Source organism: Gymnogyps californianus, chromosome 6 (genome assembly GCF_018139145.2).
Source record: "Gymnogyps californianus isolate 813 chromosome 6, ASM1813914v2, whole genome shotgun sequence".
NCBI lineage: Eukaryota > Metazoa > Chordata > Aves > Accipitriformes > Cathartidae > Gymnogyps > Gymnogyps californianus.
In genome coordinates, this window is record NC_059476.1 from 24288533 (window position 1) to 24304073 (window position 15541).

At 44.6% G+C, this 15541-nt stretch overlaps 1 protein-coding gene across 5 annotated transcripts in view; it reads right to left on the reverse strand.

Annotated features, from left to right (window-relative positions):
• CAMK2G (calcium/calmodulin dependent protein kinase II gamma) overlaps positions 1-15541 on the reverse strand; it is a 119603-nt gene that overhangs the window by 34445 nt on the left and 69617 nt on the right. For all 5 annotated transcript variants that reach the window (XM_050898901.1, XM_050898898.1, XM_050898899.1 and 2 more), the window contains exons 6-12: positions 13141-13213; positions 9942-10044; positions 8989-9072; positions 8019-8113; positions 5254-5376; positions 2295-2378; positions 1584-1626 (exon numbers count right to left, since the gene is read on the reverse strand). In XM_050898901.1, coding sequence (XP_050754858.1) covers positions 1584-1626; positions 2295-2378; positions 5254-5376; positions 8019-8113; positions 8989-9072; positions 9942-10044; positions 13141-13213 — 605 coding nt within the window. The remainder of the gene's footprint in view (positions 1-1583; positions 1627-2294; positions 2379-5253; positions 5377-8018; positions 8114-8988; positions 9073-9941; positions 10045-13140; positions 13214-15541) is intronic.

A 15541-nucleotide genomic window follows, 5' to 3' on the forward strand; every position in this document is an offset into this window, starting at 1 on the left:
TTACCCAAGCAATTCTGCAGCTTCATTAGAAGTGACAACATGTGCAGACTAAAAATGAATCTAAAACTGCTGTTTAAAAAAAATAAAAACCCTGACTATTTCAGAATCATCAATTCAGTGAAATAAAAACTAGCTGTGTGAATAGATCAAAACCAGTTCATACCAGCAGAAAGCCCAAGAAAACGTTAATTTTTGTACAGTCCTGCAGAAGCCCTGTTGTTGTGCCATAGCTCCTCAAACAGTTATTTCAGAATCATTCTCAGAAAACAATGTATAATTTTTAAGTCCTGTAATAACACAATCCTGGGACAGGTGAATGGAGAAAATTATTCTGTCCCTTTAAGACCAAACTACCAGAAATGCAGTAAAGAGGAATTGCTGTAGCCACAAGTAGTCCTGACATATTGGCACAGGTTCACCTGAAAGCAAGAACCAAGGAAAAACCATTCTGAAGTTGCTGAGGGTTGCCCCCTCAATTGTAGCTTGATTTCACATCCTTTAATTTTTTTTTTTTTTTTTTAAATCACCATACAGGAGGTTAAAAATGCTGCCTTGATTTCACAAAAGAACATATGCATGAATGAGTACTTTGAATGCTGGGATGATCATTTCACAGAGGTTTTCATTCCAATTAGAAGTTTATTGTAACATCACCCAGAATATAAGTATTGGTATCCAATATTAGTAAATGGCCAGATGAAATTAATACACTTCCATTTCATTCATCATCACTCATAATCCATACAGCAGGCTTTCACTTTAAAGTAACTGTAGTCAGGTGCAATAAAAGTCTGACTCATGCCTTCAACGATTGCCCTTTTTAAAAGGGAAAAAAAAAAATGGCAGAGGGCAAAGAAAGCAAACAATCCCATAAACGAAAAGCACTTGCAAATAGAGGTTTTCCACCCAAATGGAAATGAACACAGATAAGATTGCATCACCTAGGTGTGCTGAGCCAAGACAATCATCTTTCAAAAAGCACCAATTTGCATGTTGAGATTTGTATTTTCAGTAAGTGCACTACGTAATGCAGTTGGGTGGGAGCCAGACTACCCGTTATTAAGCTTAAAAGGATGAAAACCACTTCTGAGACTCCAAGAAGGAAAACTCTAATAGCTAGATGCTTCAGACCCATTTTTGATGAGTCAAAGTAATACAATACCCAAATAGCTCCTGTCCCTATTCTCACCAATAGTATTACTTGCCCTGTGTCCCCACCTCAGGTCTAAAGGAATCACTGCTACTTCATAAGAGTTCTTGACTCCTTGTTTCAGATGTGAAAGCTAACAAATGCCAGCTAGAATTTCCCAAAAATAATCTGATAACAAGATATCATGAGAGGATTGTGGCAGCTGACTTTCCTTCTGTTTTGTACCAGACTACAGCGCCATGTGCTCCTCCCCAAACAAATCACTTCCTATTTCACACTGGTCACCAGCCAAGGCAAAGCAACCACCATTAAACCATGACGAATTGTGAGCATGTTCCCTCCCCTCCTACTCAACCCCAAAATGGTTAAAATATCCCCTGACTCACTCACACAAAACAAAACCAAGAAAGGGATGGGAACAGTGAGAACTCACCTGAAAAATTCCGAGACACAAGCATCGTCGTGAGGATTGCACCCTGTGGGGAAGAGAAAGCAGGGATAACAGACAGTGTCACTCACTTCAGAAAGGGGCTGGGCTGACACTTGGAGAACACAGCGTGTCAGGTGCCAAAGCAGAGGTATCCCAATGCTACCCTGGAAAGTCCTAGTGTATCCAGGATTCCCACATGTGGCTGTTGGACCTGATATGGGACCGCTCAGAGTCCTGCCTTTCTAGAGCAGCAGCTAGAGGTCAGACAAGACAGCCTAGGAAATCTAAAATGGCACTAAGAGTTATGCTTAGACACATAGCTGCTTCATAGCTTTCAAATAGCAGATAGCTGCTTCATGCACAGGCCAGAGGCTTTGCCCTAGCTACAGGCAACTGATACACTATTACTAGGAGGCAGAGAGTGATCAGAACTAAAAGCCCCAGGATTTAAGAACTAGTTGCTCTATTTCAACTCTCTTGCAGAAAGTAGAAGGGGTGATTATGTAGCAGAAGAGGCATGGGAAACTTACAGCTTTGGAGAAAGAAACTACCCGGCTCCTCAATACACTACTTAAGGATCCTGTACTGGAGGACCACGAGGTACTTCACTAACGTTAGTGAGCTAATCATAAAAAAAATATTGTTGCTAGGAAGACATTAACCTCAAATCCAGAGGACTAAAAACAAACTTAAGGCAAACTACCATATACTTACCTTTAGCTTCCTTCTAGCATTGAACTTTCTCAAGCATTCCACAGTCTCCTGCCTGTGCATCATCGAAGCGACAGTGGATCGTTGCTGAAAAACAGGAACAGCAAAAGATCAAGAATATACCGTAACCAAATCAGCCAGAGAAGTTCGCTCCACTTGCACGCAACCGTGACGTACAAGCTGACATGGCCAAGCCTCTCACCACTGCATGGCTGCAAAACACTGCAACCAGTTCATAACTTAAGAACTTAACACGTCTTGCTGTATTGGGAAGTCAAGGTTGACTATTACAGGACTGTGCCCAAGAAACTCTGTGACTGAGGTACAGGTGAGAATCAATGCTCCCTGTCTCTCAGGCACACAAATGGATCAAGACAGTAAGAAGACAAAGTCAAATGAACAAGCATACCCATGGGGGACTGAGTTAGAGGCACTACGGAAAAGATCTGGGTTGCATTAGTTACGGCTCTAAGGGGAAATTCCAAGCAGTACGTGAATACCAGTGAGCAGTAGCCTTGCTGGACATGGCAGCTCCCTGAATATAAGTGCCTGACTACCAGAGGCCTCGGCATCTTTGCATCAGTTTTGCAGAAATAGATTTTCAGTGTGTAAGAGGAAAGATCATATAGCTCTATTGTACCAATGCAAAAACCTGAGCATAACCTCTACCCAGTGATGCACACCTGTCACCCACAGCAGACTGGGATCCCATCAGCTGCAAAAAGAGAACTTCCCAGAAGTGTTGCCAGTCATTGAGAGCACATGGGGAAACCAGAGACTGATGCCAAAGTAGCTGTTGCTCTTGCGTAGAGCCACAAGCCTGAATTCCCTTTACAAGGGCAGTGGGTGAATTACTAACTTGGCAGATCAGCGTGTACAAACCCTCCATTACCTTTCTCCTGCTGGGAAAAAATTCTGCAATACCCAAAAGAACTGTAAACCATGCTCATATTCAGCTAGTTTCATGGGAAGTCTCTGCTTTGATCCTGTTGTCAAAGCTAGTCACCTGCTGCAGTACATATGGCAGTGTGGAGGGACAATGTAGCTAAACTGTCCTCTGACAACTTTGGTGGTCACTGTCCATCCAGCCTCCTTAGGAGCAACAGTGATGTCCAGTTGTTCAATGTGGGCTTTCAAGAGTTAGGACACATACTTCAGAAGTTCAGTGACGCTAAGAAACTCAGTGTCTCAGATAAACTTTTAAGATTTTCTACCACATTTACTTCAGAGGAGCAACACATCTCCAGAAAGAAAACGTTGCACACACAGAGACAGCAGAGCAAATGGAAACAACAGACTCAACAGAGGCAGTTTGGGTGAGAGGCTGAAATGGCTGTGAAGTGAAGTCAAACTCCCCAGAGCTCAGAGGAAGGAAAGCCTCTCTCGAAGCATTCTATATTATGTTGCCACAGGGAGCAAGCTATTGTAATACATACAGCTTTGGTTACAGGCATTAGGACAAAAGTTAAATATACAGGAACTGCTATTGATTACAAGCACGCAAGGAGAAAAAAAAACAGAGATGCAAAGTCTCAGCTAGTGTGAAGTTTTGACTTCCAAGGAACTTGCATCACTTTACAGCAGACACTACACCCCTGTTACACAGATGTTCACATAAGTAAGTTTAAATTGCAAATTTGTTGTTTTGTGGCACAACGAAAAAAACACCACAGTTTCTCAAGAACAAATGAGCAAAGGAACACACTAGACATTCTAGAAAGCAGAAGTATGCTATGGTATTACAAGAGCATCTGGTTAGACTTAGGTGGAACTATTTCATCCTGCCAAGATAAAAGGACACCATTGCTGCCCTCCCCTCGCCCACTCCCAGCTGCATTCTGGGATTTCCTTGCCAACTTTGCAAAAGATGAAAAGTACTTATGTGTGGGGTCTGGCAAGGCAGAAACTACATACACAGAACAGCAAAAGATTTTTTGCTGATTTCAAGCTTACAGCCAGTTAAGCTGCAGCACAGCAGAAATGTTCCGACATTGCAAAGATGCAATGCAACAAAATGAAGTAGAGATGAAGAACAAAATGATCCTAAAATATTTTGTCTGATGCCATACTCCATCTGATGTTTTAGGATGATATGGATTGGAAGAGGAGATGTAGGGGAAACCAGAAACTATGGACAGCCACAAAACTTCTAATAGAATAAGGGATTTTTTTTTTTTCCTACTGTCCTGGTTTCGGCTAGGACAGAGTTAATTTTCTTCCTAGTAGCTAGTATAGTGCTGTGTTTTGGATTTAGTAGGAAAATAATGTTGATAACACACTGATGTTTTTAGTTGTTGCTAAGTAGTGTTTATACTAAGTCAAGGATTTTTCAGCTTCTCATGCCCAGCCAGCAAGAAGGCTGGAGGGGGCACAAGAAGTTGGGAGGGGACACAGCCAGGACAGCTGACCCAAACTGGCCAAAGAGCTATTCCATACCATACAACGTCATGCCCAGTATATAAACTGGGGGAGCTGGCTGGGAGGGGCGGATTGCGGCTTGGGAACTAACTGGGCATCACTCGGCAGGTGGTGAGCAATTGCATTGTGCATCACTTGCTTTGTATAGTCTGATTCTTTTAGTATTACTATTGTCATATTATTATTATCATCATTATTTTTCATCCCTTTCTGTCCTATTAAACTGTCTTTATCTCAAACCACGAGGGGTTTTTTTTTTCTGATTCTCTCCCCCATCCCACTGGGTGGGGGGGGAGTGAGCGAGTGGCTGCGTGGTGCTTAGTTGCCAGCTGGGGTTAAACCACAACACCTACAATGGCAATAAAAGCACCACAGCATGACAAAGTTGGCTTGTTGAAGGTCAGCCTCCAAAAAAAAAAAAAAAAAAAAAAAAATCACAATTTGAAATATTTACAATATTCTGGGTTCCTCTGCAGCTAAGTCTTCTTGACATGTCAGTTCAGGGTAAACCACAAATCAATCTGTAAGAGAGGAAAACACTTACGCAGACCCATGGATGTTTGAGAGCCTGGTCAGCTGTGATGCGCTTTGCTGGGTTTATCGTCAGCATCTGGTTGATCAAATTCTTTGCTTCAGGAGTCACAGTGTCCCACTCAGGTGATGGGAACTGAAAGAGGAAGAAGGAACAGATGATGAACTGAAAATATCTTCTACTAGCAGAATAGATTCTCCCTCCTACACAGCTGAATTCCAGCTTTTGCCCTTTTGATACCAGGGCCAACATATTTGCAAAACACATCAATTTTTGTGAAAACCCACACAAAAATGAAAATCGTACAGAATCCAGCAAATGAATGGTAGGGCAGGACAGCAGGACACACTGTACCATTCACCAGGCACAGGCAGGAAGATTAACATTTTAAAAACCTTTTAGGAATCACTCACACCTTTGAATTGCTTTCACACTTAACAGTCAAAAAAAGTGAAGTTACAGATCTTTTTAACTGAGTTCTGACACGAAAAACATAAGCACTATCTTTTTTATCCCACCTTGCACTTTCTCCAGCATGCTAAAAAGCTATAACAGCATATGCAAAATCACAAACACTTAATACAGCAAAACCTCATGAAAACTGCTAACAGAGAACATTCCACCAGGTATACTTTCCCCACCATAAAGCACAATATCCTGGAACAGTACCAGTCACTGAGGTGTAGCAACCCACCAGCAAGTTGTTAGCAAGCACCTACCATACCAGAAATCATTACTTGGGGAGCAACAGAGATGTAATAGTGGAAGGGAATACAGAAGCATGGAAACAAAGAAAAGAATCTCAAGTATTTCAGCTGCTGATCATCCACGAGGGGTAACTGCTCTCTGCTATAATTCCAGTAATGATAAAGATGAGATATTTATGCCATCCTCCAGATGCTTGCATGTGGTATAGATGACAGCATGCTGAGATTAAACGCAGTACATCTCACTTCTACGAATCTACTGTACAAATACAGGTGAACTTGCGAACACAAAGATAAATGTGCTGTTGGGATAAAGTCCCCTGTCTTTAAGGGGTGGGAAAGACTGATCTATCCTGAGAACATTTCCTTACAGTACTACATTAGTTAGAAAAAGTTTATCTCATCTCTTTTCTCCTGCATTTTGTGCTTTGCTCAGTTGGGTCATAAAAATATATCCACCATATTTGATTTGCATATAATCTTATTTCTGCACTCTCAGGCATCAGCAAGGCATTATACAATTTGTTCCGCAAACGTTGATAGAGACTACTCAAAAATTATGATACTGAGCTTTCAAGCCAGGACACTTCCCCCCACCTGAACTCTGAAGTATTCATGGTAATGCCTTGCAAAACCCCTACCCAACAGCACAAAGTCCAATTCACAGTTGCCACTTCCTCTATGGTCAAGAGAGAACAACAGACCAGTCCAGTGCATACAGGCCCCTCAGTGCTGGGGTAAGGACACCGGGGGCAGACACACCAGTAAAACTTGAGCTGTTTTCTACCAGGCAAAACAGGAGAGGAATCTACTGGAACTCGTCTGGTCCATTATAGGTAAGAATTCAAAAGCAACAGGTAGATAGGAGGCATCAGGCACTTCACTCCTCATGACTTACAGAAAGAGTTAGACATTTAACCCCTGAAGTGCTTTGAAAATCTCCATCGATATAATTAGTGCAAAACCACTTCAAATAAGAACAAGCAACACAGAAACAAGAGCGGCAGAAAGGCAAGAGAAAAACACAAGTCCATTTAAGGCTATCAAGTACAAAGACATCACTTTCCGTTCACTCAGGAAGCCACTGAGCCAGGTCATGGGGTTAGGCAGACCTTTGTTCTCACCAGTACAGCTGCTCTCATGGTCTCAGGCACAGAAGCTGGGAGGTAACTGGGGTCCAGCAGAACCCTAGCTTTTTTTTTTTTCCTCCTTTTTTTTTTTTTTAATACAAACCACAAGACAGTCTACAAAATGAACTCCCCAACTTCCTCTTGATATTCATGCCCACAGGCTTTGAGCTAGGATTTCCAGGAGTTCCTTCTTCCCTACCGAGCCTCTCCTTACATGGAAGAATTTATGTCAAACATTCAAGCTGTGGTACCCAAACCACATTTTACACCACCTTTGCTCCCCAGTACTAACATCCTTGCTATTCCTCTCCTTCAGGCACTTTTTACACCTCAGTTTTGCCATGCTCTGAGAACTGTTCCATGACCTGCTTGCCTTTTTACCAGAGCCTCCAACCCACCACGCTGATTCCCACCAGAAAGCCACCCCTCCAAAGGCCCCTGCCATTCAGTCTTCTCACTGGGCTCCACACTTTCCACAGCTGGAAGAAATTCCACTATGGCACTAAGGAGACCAGAGGCCATAATTTAAGCTATTATTCTACAGAATACTTCCCCATACTTTTAATTACGCCTTGATAAATACAGGCTCCTTCATTCTACCTTCCCTCTGCTCCCCTGAAAGAGTTAGCATTGGCTATGTCTGCAGCACTTCATGGTAAATGCACTAGAAGACACCGTTTCCCACCATCTGCATTTCCAGCTCTGCATTTCCCTAATGACCAGCAACGTCTTGGTGCCCACTGCGATGCTTTCCACATATCCTTTCAGTAGCCCCAAACAGGACTGTATCCCAGGCAGTGAAGACAACGAGGTGTATGAACATGCCAAACATCACTTTGCACAGTAGCTTGGGTCCTGCTGCTGGACACCAAGTAAGATAGTGCCATGTTTTGGATGGCTTCTACACCCATGCAGGTACTCAGCAAGAAAGTGCCCTTACGTCATAGGCTCCGGCTTTGATCTGCTGATAGAGTTTGTGCTGATCTTCATCCCAAAAGGGAGGGTACCCCACTAGTAATATGTACAGAATCACTCCTGGGAGGGAGAGACACAGATATACTATGGTTAGGCTAATATGCCAATTACTCCTTCAGCCCCTCTTCCTTCCCTCTTGACAGTCCCCAAGGCAATGATTGCTCTATATCTTCATTTGCCACCATATTTAGCCTTCCGAGGTAGAAAAAGACAGTACAAACCTCTCCTCTGCTGAACCTCACCCTGGCACTTCATGTTCAGCTCTTAACGCCAGCTGCCAGGAGCTAGAACAAGGTGCATGATGTCCTTCTATCCTCCTCGGGTTATTATGGCTGGTGAGCCACAACTCCCAGCTGCTCTCAGAATAAAATGAAGCCACATCCCCTGGGGTTGCTGGGCAGCAAGGGACTTTTTAGGAAGGACTACATTTTTAGATGCTTACTGTGCATAGTCTTGGGACAAGAATGACACTGACAAAGCTAACACTCCTGGCCTGCAGAGAACCATTTAGTCCATGTCAGGCAACACTGATATCACATACCTTTAAACTTATCAGTCCCAGATATATTTACACTTCATTTTTTCCTTTTAAAAGAATCAGCTCTCTTCAGTATTTCGTCTCCTACATAGTTGGTGTAATAGGAAATTGCTACAGTTATCTAAACAACTGACTCTGCAAAGCATAGACAGGTCCTATCTCTTGAGTCTCAAACATCTGATAGATGGCCTGAGGAAAGGATTAGGAGCCAGAATCAAGTGAGTTCAGGCTCCAATATTAACTCCATCTACACAAGGTGCTTATGCTCAAGCGTGCCTTCATCTCTCCACCCAATAAGAAGGAGCACTGTGCACCCTCCCAGCAATAGGTTATAAGGAATTTCTCTTCTACATGAAACGGTGTTGTTTAAGTGTAAAATGTTTTGACAGAATCTTACCACATGCCCATATATCCACTGGTTTTCCATAAGGATCTTTTCTTAAGACTTCAGGGGAGAGGTAGCCTGGAGTGCCAGCAAACCCTGCCAGGAAATGGATGACATGAAGTACTTACAATACCCAAGCAGAAGAGATCTTGCCATATCACAAAATCCACTAGTGGTAACCAACAAATTCCAAACGCCATTTCCCACCCTTCATCTCATATTTGCTAGAGCTACCTCTTGGTAAGCCAACAGAAAGACCAAAAAAAAAAAAAACAGATGGGATCGAGTGTCTATATATTACAGGAAAAACAGAAAAGAAAGGACCGTGTCAACCAGCTGGGCACAAACTTGTAAGCCAGGCCTTATCTCATTGTTATATATAATGGCTTGGAGTTTGAAAACACAAGACACAGATGGGACACATCCGATTGCCAAATGGTGTAGGCAGACCAGGAGAAACAGCCATCTCTCCAGCATCTCCGCAGCACTGCAGAGTCTCAGAGCTGATGTTTAGCCTGAGAAGGTCTCATTTCTAATTATGTTTTAGCTAAACAAAGATAAGGCCAAATCCAAATGTGCCCGAGGAAGGCCAGGTCAAATGCATTTCTGTAAAACGACCAAACAAAATTCCAGATGTCTACACTCCTGAGTAGTAGGAAACTTCAGATCAGGGTCTAAACTTAGCAGCTGCATTCACCTCCAACACTAGCTTCTACTGTAAACCAAGAAGAAAAATAGAGAAATGCATAGCCATTTTTTCTGTCTTTATTTATCATATTCTTTCCTCTATTGCACCTAGGCTCATGCCGAAGGACCCAGAGGCTGAGATGCTTGGAAAGGAAGCAGCAATGCCAAATACAGACAAGCGTGCTGGAAGAGCTGAGAGAAAGTACTCAGGGAGGGTGCAACTCAACCAGCCACCAGGAAAGCAGGGAGCAAAAGTGGGAAAGCTCAAACACTCTTACCAAACCAGGCCTGCTGCTCTCCCTGGACTTCTATAGCCAGTCCGAAGTCAGCCAGTTTGACAGCAGCACCCTTACATTTACTTGCCAGTAGTAAATTCTCAGGCTGGGGAGAAGAAAGAAAAAAGGGGGTAAGAATAAAAGACTGACATCCTCGTTAAAGCCTCCTACCTCAGTATTGACACCATTAAATTCAATCTGCTGACTGAATTCAGCAGGCATGTACTAAAGCTTTTCAGGTGAAGGCAGAGCAACAGCAACAAACAGCCTTGACCTACAGTGGCAGAAAATCCTCAAGTCTAACACAAATCCTCTGTGGGAGCCAGAGCCTCTCCCAACCCAGCCCATATGTTACATGCTGACACCAGAGGGCACTGGCAGTACAGTTCCTGCAGCACAGAACCCAAAATTTGTTTCTGTCATCCCCGCAGAGAGTAATTGAGGGGGGAGGAAAGGGGGAGAAGATGCAGTGAATACAATCTGCAGTGATGTTTCTCCCCATGACCATTACACAGTCCCCAAGGCACTGGAAAAGTAAATATGATGCTAATAAGAGCTGCCAAATACAGCACCGTAATGCAGGAAGGCATCATCTGGATAGGCAGTAGCTTTCATCCCTTACAGAAAAAGCCTCAGCCTCAAATCGGCATAAGCAGCACAGCAGTGAGTATTCTTGTAAGCTCTTTTTTCATGCTACATATTTACAGCAGTGTAAAATATGCTGTCTTGATACTGCCACCGTCACCTATATGATAAGCAGTCATCTCACTTCCTCAATGTGCCAGGAAAGGGAGACAGACTTTTGCCCCTCACATTTCTGCCTCACATGAACCTCACTCGAATCATAATTCTGTTGTGTTCCAGCAGAGGACTTCAGCAGAAGGCTTAATGCAACTCCAAAAACTGGACTGAGAGTCAGCAGCTTCCTCTGAAGCACCAGAGCAGCTAGTTACACACGACCCTTCAAAACCCCAAAGCCTTTAAGGTGGTGGCTCTTACAGCTCTGCAGGAAACCCAACTTGTAGACAGGCAGCACAAATGTGATTTCTCATCCCAACCCCTTCTGATCATTTGTGCAATTCATATCAACTTGATTTTTTAACCGAGCAAGATGAAAGCCTGGCAATCCAGAAACAGGAGCTCGTCTCGGTTTCACAAACCTGATGAAGGTCTTTTTTGCAGTCTCCTCACCAGTTTCATCACACGGCAACCCTCTATCCCTGTTCTGCCTGACAGGAACAAGATGCTTTGCTCATTCACCTGCCTTAAAGTACTGGGCATGTGCCTTGCTTCTGCTTTGAACGAAGGGAGAACAGCCTTGCCCATCACAGTGCTTGCCATAAGCAGCATGGAAGGAAGGGGAACTGGGTCTCAATACATTTGGATGCCACTGGCTTTTCACTATATGGGAAGTGGAAAAGATTGTGTTAATCAAGCTACACTGATGAAAATTCACCAGTGTAAACAAATCCCTAAAGCAGAAGGCCAATGAAGTCTACTGAAAATCCCTCCCCACTTCAGATCACACCTGGACTTGGCTTGACTACGAAACAGTGAAATTTAGGCCAGGCTTGTGCTAGCTAAGCGCTATTTGCTTCTAAAATACAGCTACAAACACCTTAAGGCTAATTGTGCTTATCCATGTGCATGTTTGCCAACATACGGGTTGTCTCAGGTTTCACATACTTTTTGGTAAGGATGTGAATGCATTCCCTAATTTCTTATGGTCCCTACGGGCAGCTCAACATTTGAAGTTCTTTAAGAGCGTGTCAGCCAAAAGACAGGCTTACAAAAGGGAGGTGCAAAAGACAAAACTTCACTTGAAGCAAGCTCTCCAGTTATTACACAGTGATCCTGAAGGCCAAGCTTTTGGCAAGGAGCTAAATATTAAATAAAGAGCATGGGATCTTTTATTGCTAAAAGAAATGGCTACTCCTCAGGCCTGGATAGTTTCAGTGAATCAGAGCAAGCAACAGAAGAAACACATTAGCTACAGTGGGGAGTGTCTAGCAGCTGATAAGTTCTAAATAAATTCACAACTTTCACACAAACAAAACTGGGGAAGCAAAACACTATATCTGAACACAGGGTGCAAAGGAAAACTTAACCATCCTGCACTGGAAAACGCTATTGATAGTGCCTCTTGGAGGCTGCTTTCTCAAGAGCAGGTGTCAGCTCTAATCCAGAGCAGCCATTCCCCAGTGGATCACTTGCATCTTTTCACAGAGCTCTGAATCAGAAGACCAAAAGTGTTGCATGGGAGTTTGCCAGAAACACTAAGGGTTAACAGCTGTCCACTAGATCAAAACACTGGGAAAACACTGCCACCAAGCTTGCAACATGCTTTTACCTTGCTCTCTGCAAAATATTTTTATACTTTCCCCTTACACATTGTATAACAAACCAAAACCAACACTAGTAGCAGGTGTCATCCTGCATTAATTTAACTGGACTACTGGTGGCCATCACCATTCCCACTTTAGACAGAGAGGGCTGCAGGTCAGGCAGACCTTCCTGCACAAACCTCTTCATTCTGGAGCCTGCCCAGCTCCCAGTACAGCTGGCACTGCGTAGGAAGGGAGTTTAAGTAACTACACTGCGGGGACTCTGGGTCTATAAATGTGTTATAAAGTGGCAAATGGTCAATTCACCCAGTGTTTAACTGGCCAGCAGTTTCAGTTTTAGATTAAAAGCACTTCTACTGATGAGAGAAGAAAGAAACGACATGAAAAATTCTTGTAGTGCATCTCGGCCCTAGCCCAATGGCATGTGTTTGGCAACAGTGCAGAATAAAAATATACATGCTCTGTGCAGACAAACTCATCCTGGCAGATTGAACAGAGATTGCCCCAGGTCTCTAGAGAACTCTTCAATGGCAGACTAGAAAGTGTCCTTCATTATAATGAATCCTACCCAAGTTTCTCTGAAAGCCTACTCCACTCCAAGGTTCACAACTACTCCATCCTGGAGCTGCCTCAGAGAGGCTAAGAGCTGGCAAGGTTCATGAAGACTGAAAACTTCCTTGGGAGTTCAGCACACCCTCTAGAAAACTCTGAAGGAGCGAATTTGTGCTTCAGGATCCCCTGAGCCCAGTTCAAGTAAAAAAAACCCTGCCAGCTGGCAACACAGTATTCCTGTCTTGCCTCTTCCAATGATCCCCTGGCTGCTCTCCTCAGCCTCTGTGGCACGGAGGAAATATTACCTTCAAGTCCCTGTGCACGATATCATGCTGGTGAATGTGATTCACACTCTCCAGTATCTGATGAATACAGTGGCTGCAAGATAAAGGGAGAGACACACAGTGTTATGCACACGCACACATACACTTGGCATCTCATCTCATCCCAGAACTATTTCCCTAACTTTTATATTTGTACCAGGGAGAGTTCAAGACCCCAGGCTGAATCCCTTCATCATGCCCACTGGATGCCACAGCTCAGTACTGTCGCAGCTGGACACCCCCAGCCCCCTCAGCAACAGGATGCTAAACATCCTATCTATAGCAGGACCACAAAGCCTCTCTCCTACCTCCCATCATCTCCTTCCTTTCCTCCCCATCACACTAAGCATCTCACTTGTTCCTTCAGCCAACAGCGCCCACCCCACACAGGAGAACCGAGGCACCCAAGTATCTGCAAACAGCAGCCAAGATTGGGCAAGCAAGACCCAGTCGCTCCAGCAAACATTCAGCTGGGCTAGTCCCAGGCAAAGAATAAACTTTTAGAGAGCAGCAGCCTCCCCCAGCAAATTCAGGATGATGACTCCTGGGTGCCTGCCAGTTTGCAAAGCTTTCAGAGCAGCATCTCAAGCACTTTACATACACAATGTGCGCACACACCCGCTTGCTGGGTGCCTTTTAAGTACAGATCCCACTTAAGGGGTTAGTGATCTGAAAAGCAGACTCATTCCCTGTTAAGTGCAGTGTGCTGTACTCCCCCAGCTCACAGAAAACCCTGTCTCTGCCACTCTTACTGCTGTAACCACAGGGGCAAAAGCAAGATGTTATTTACACCTGTCGCATAAGGACAGCGCAACACACCCATGGGTGAGATTTCTGGTTGAAAACATCTCTTCCACTAAACATTTACTCGGCTCGCAAGGATGAATGTGGAATGGAGTAGAGATTTTGACAACTATGGCTGGGCGGTAAGCACCCAGATGTGGGCAACTCAGATGGGTCTGGGTCCTCACTGCAGGATCAGTCAGTCCCCTCACCGAATTCTACAAATCTCAGGGGAACAAATTTGAAATGAGTGAAATATTTGAGGGAAGGGAAATTGGCTACTGAAAAAGATGGGAAGAGTGCAAGGGGAGGAAGAGGAGAGGAGGTGCAGCACTGTGTATTTGCTACCCCCACCCCTCCAGAGCTGGCAGTACAATCCTTAGGGTCGGAGTCCATGAATATCTCCCCGCTCCCAAAACAAAAATGTATAATTAGAACAGAGCCGAGTCTGAGCGAGAGAGATTTTCTGGCCAAAAATGGCAAAAGTGTGAGGTGTCCCAGGCGAGCCAAGTGCGGCGGATTGGCACGGACCTCACTCCCTCGCTCTCCCAGCCTGCTCTGGAATTCAGCTCGGCATGGGGAGAGAAAGGGAGGAGTTTCACTCTGTCATCTTGTGGGCACTGTAAGACCTGGCCATCTGACAGTCAGAGGGCTGAGCACCCTGAGGAAGGCTCAAAGAGCAACAGACAGTTCTCCTTTTCCCCTAACCCTGCCATAATTTTCCTGAGCAGTGTTGGTCACTGCCAGCTCTTGACCATTTCAGGGAACAGGCACTGGCAAGAGGGACAGGGGGAAGGATGATGATTGATAACCTCAAAACTTCCCAACTTCAAGGCAGAACGGCTTGAGTGACTGCATATCTGTCCGAGATGCTGTGCCTACAACATCTGTACACCCCTCTGAAAGCATCTACAGGGCTCTCAGACCTCTCTGCCAGGAGCTCCAGAGATGATGAGCCCACTGGCCTTCCCCATCAGCAGGCGGCTCACAGTGGAGCGTGTGGTGCAATGCCTCATTTGAAAGCGTCGTGCAATGCCCAGAAGACAGAGGCTGTAAGCGTACCACAGGGAAAGCAAATAAGCGCCCACAGACTCCACAACAGTACCTACACTAACACACCAAGTCATACTCTTTCCTTCCTTTCACTCAGTATGATCTTCCTCACAGTACTGCCTACCAAGCTGACCCTGCAGCAGCACCCACTACTCCCTTCTTACTCCTCTCCTCCCACAGCTCCCCTAATTCCTGCTCCAGCAAGGGTTAGGATAGGATAAGAACACGGGTGCAGAATAAGCAGGGGTGAAATGTCACCATCGGGCCACTCCCAGGCCCTGCTAAAGCAGAACAGGAGCTGCCTAATCCCAGCTTTGATTCCAAATGCTGCATGTCCAGCAGATGGACGGGTCAGAGAACACCCTCAGCTACTGCTGCACAAAGCACCGACCCTGCATAAACAGCAAAGGGACAAGCACAGGCCACTTCAGGAAGCATGGGAGAGAGGGGACACACTCAGAAAAAGAAGGGCATAACTCTAAATTTCTCTCACATTAAAATACAAAGGTTCCTCTCACATATTGTGCCTTTTCTCACTGCACCAACC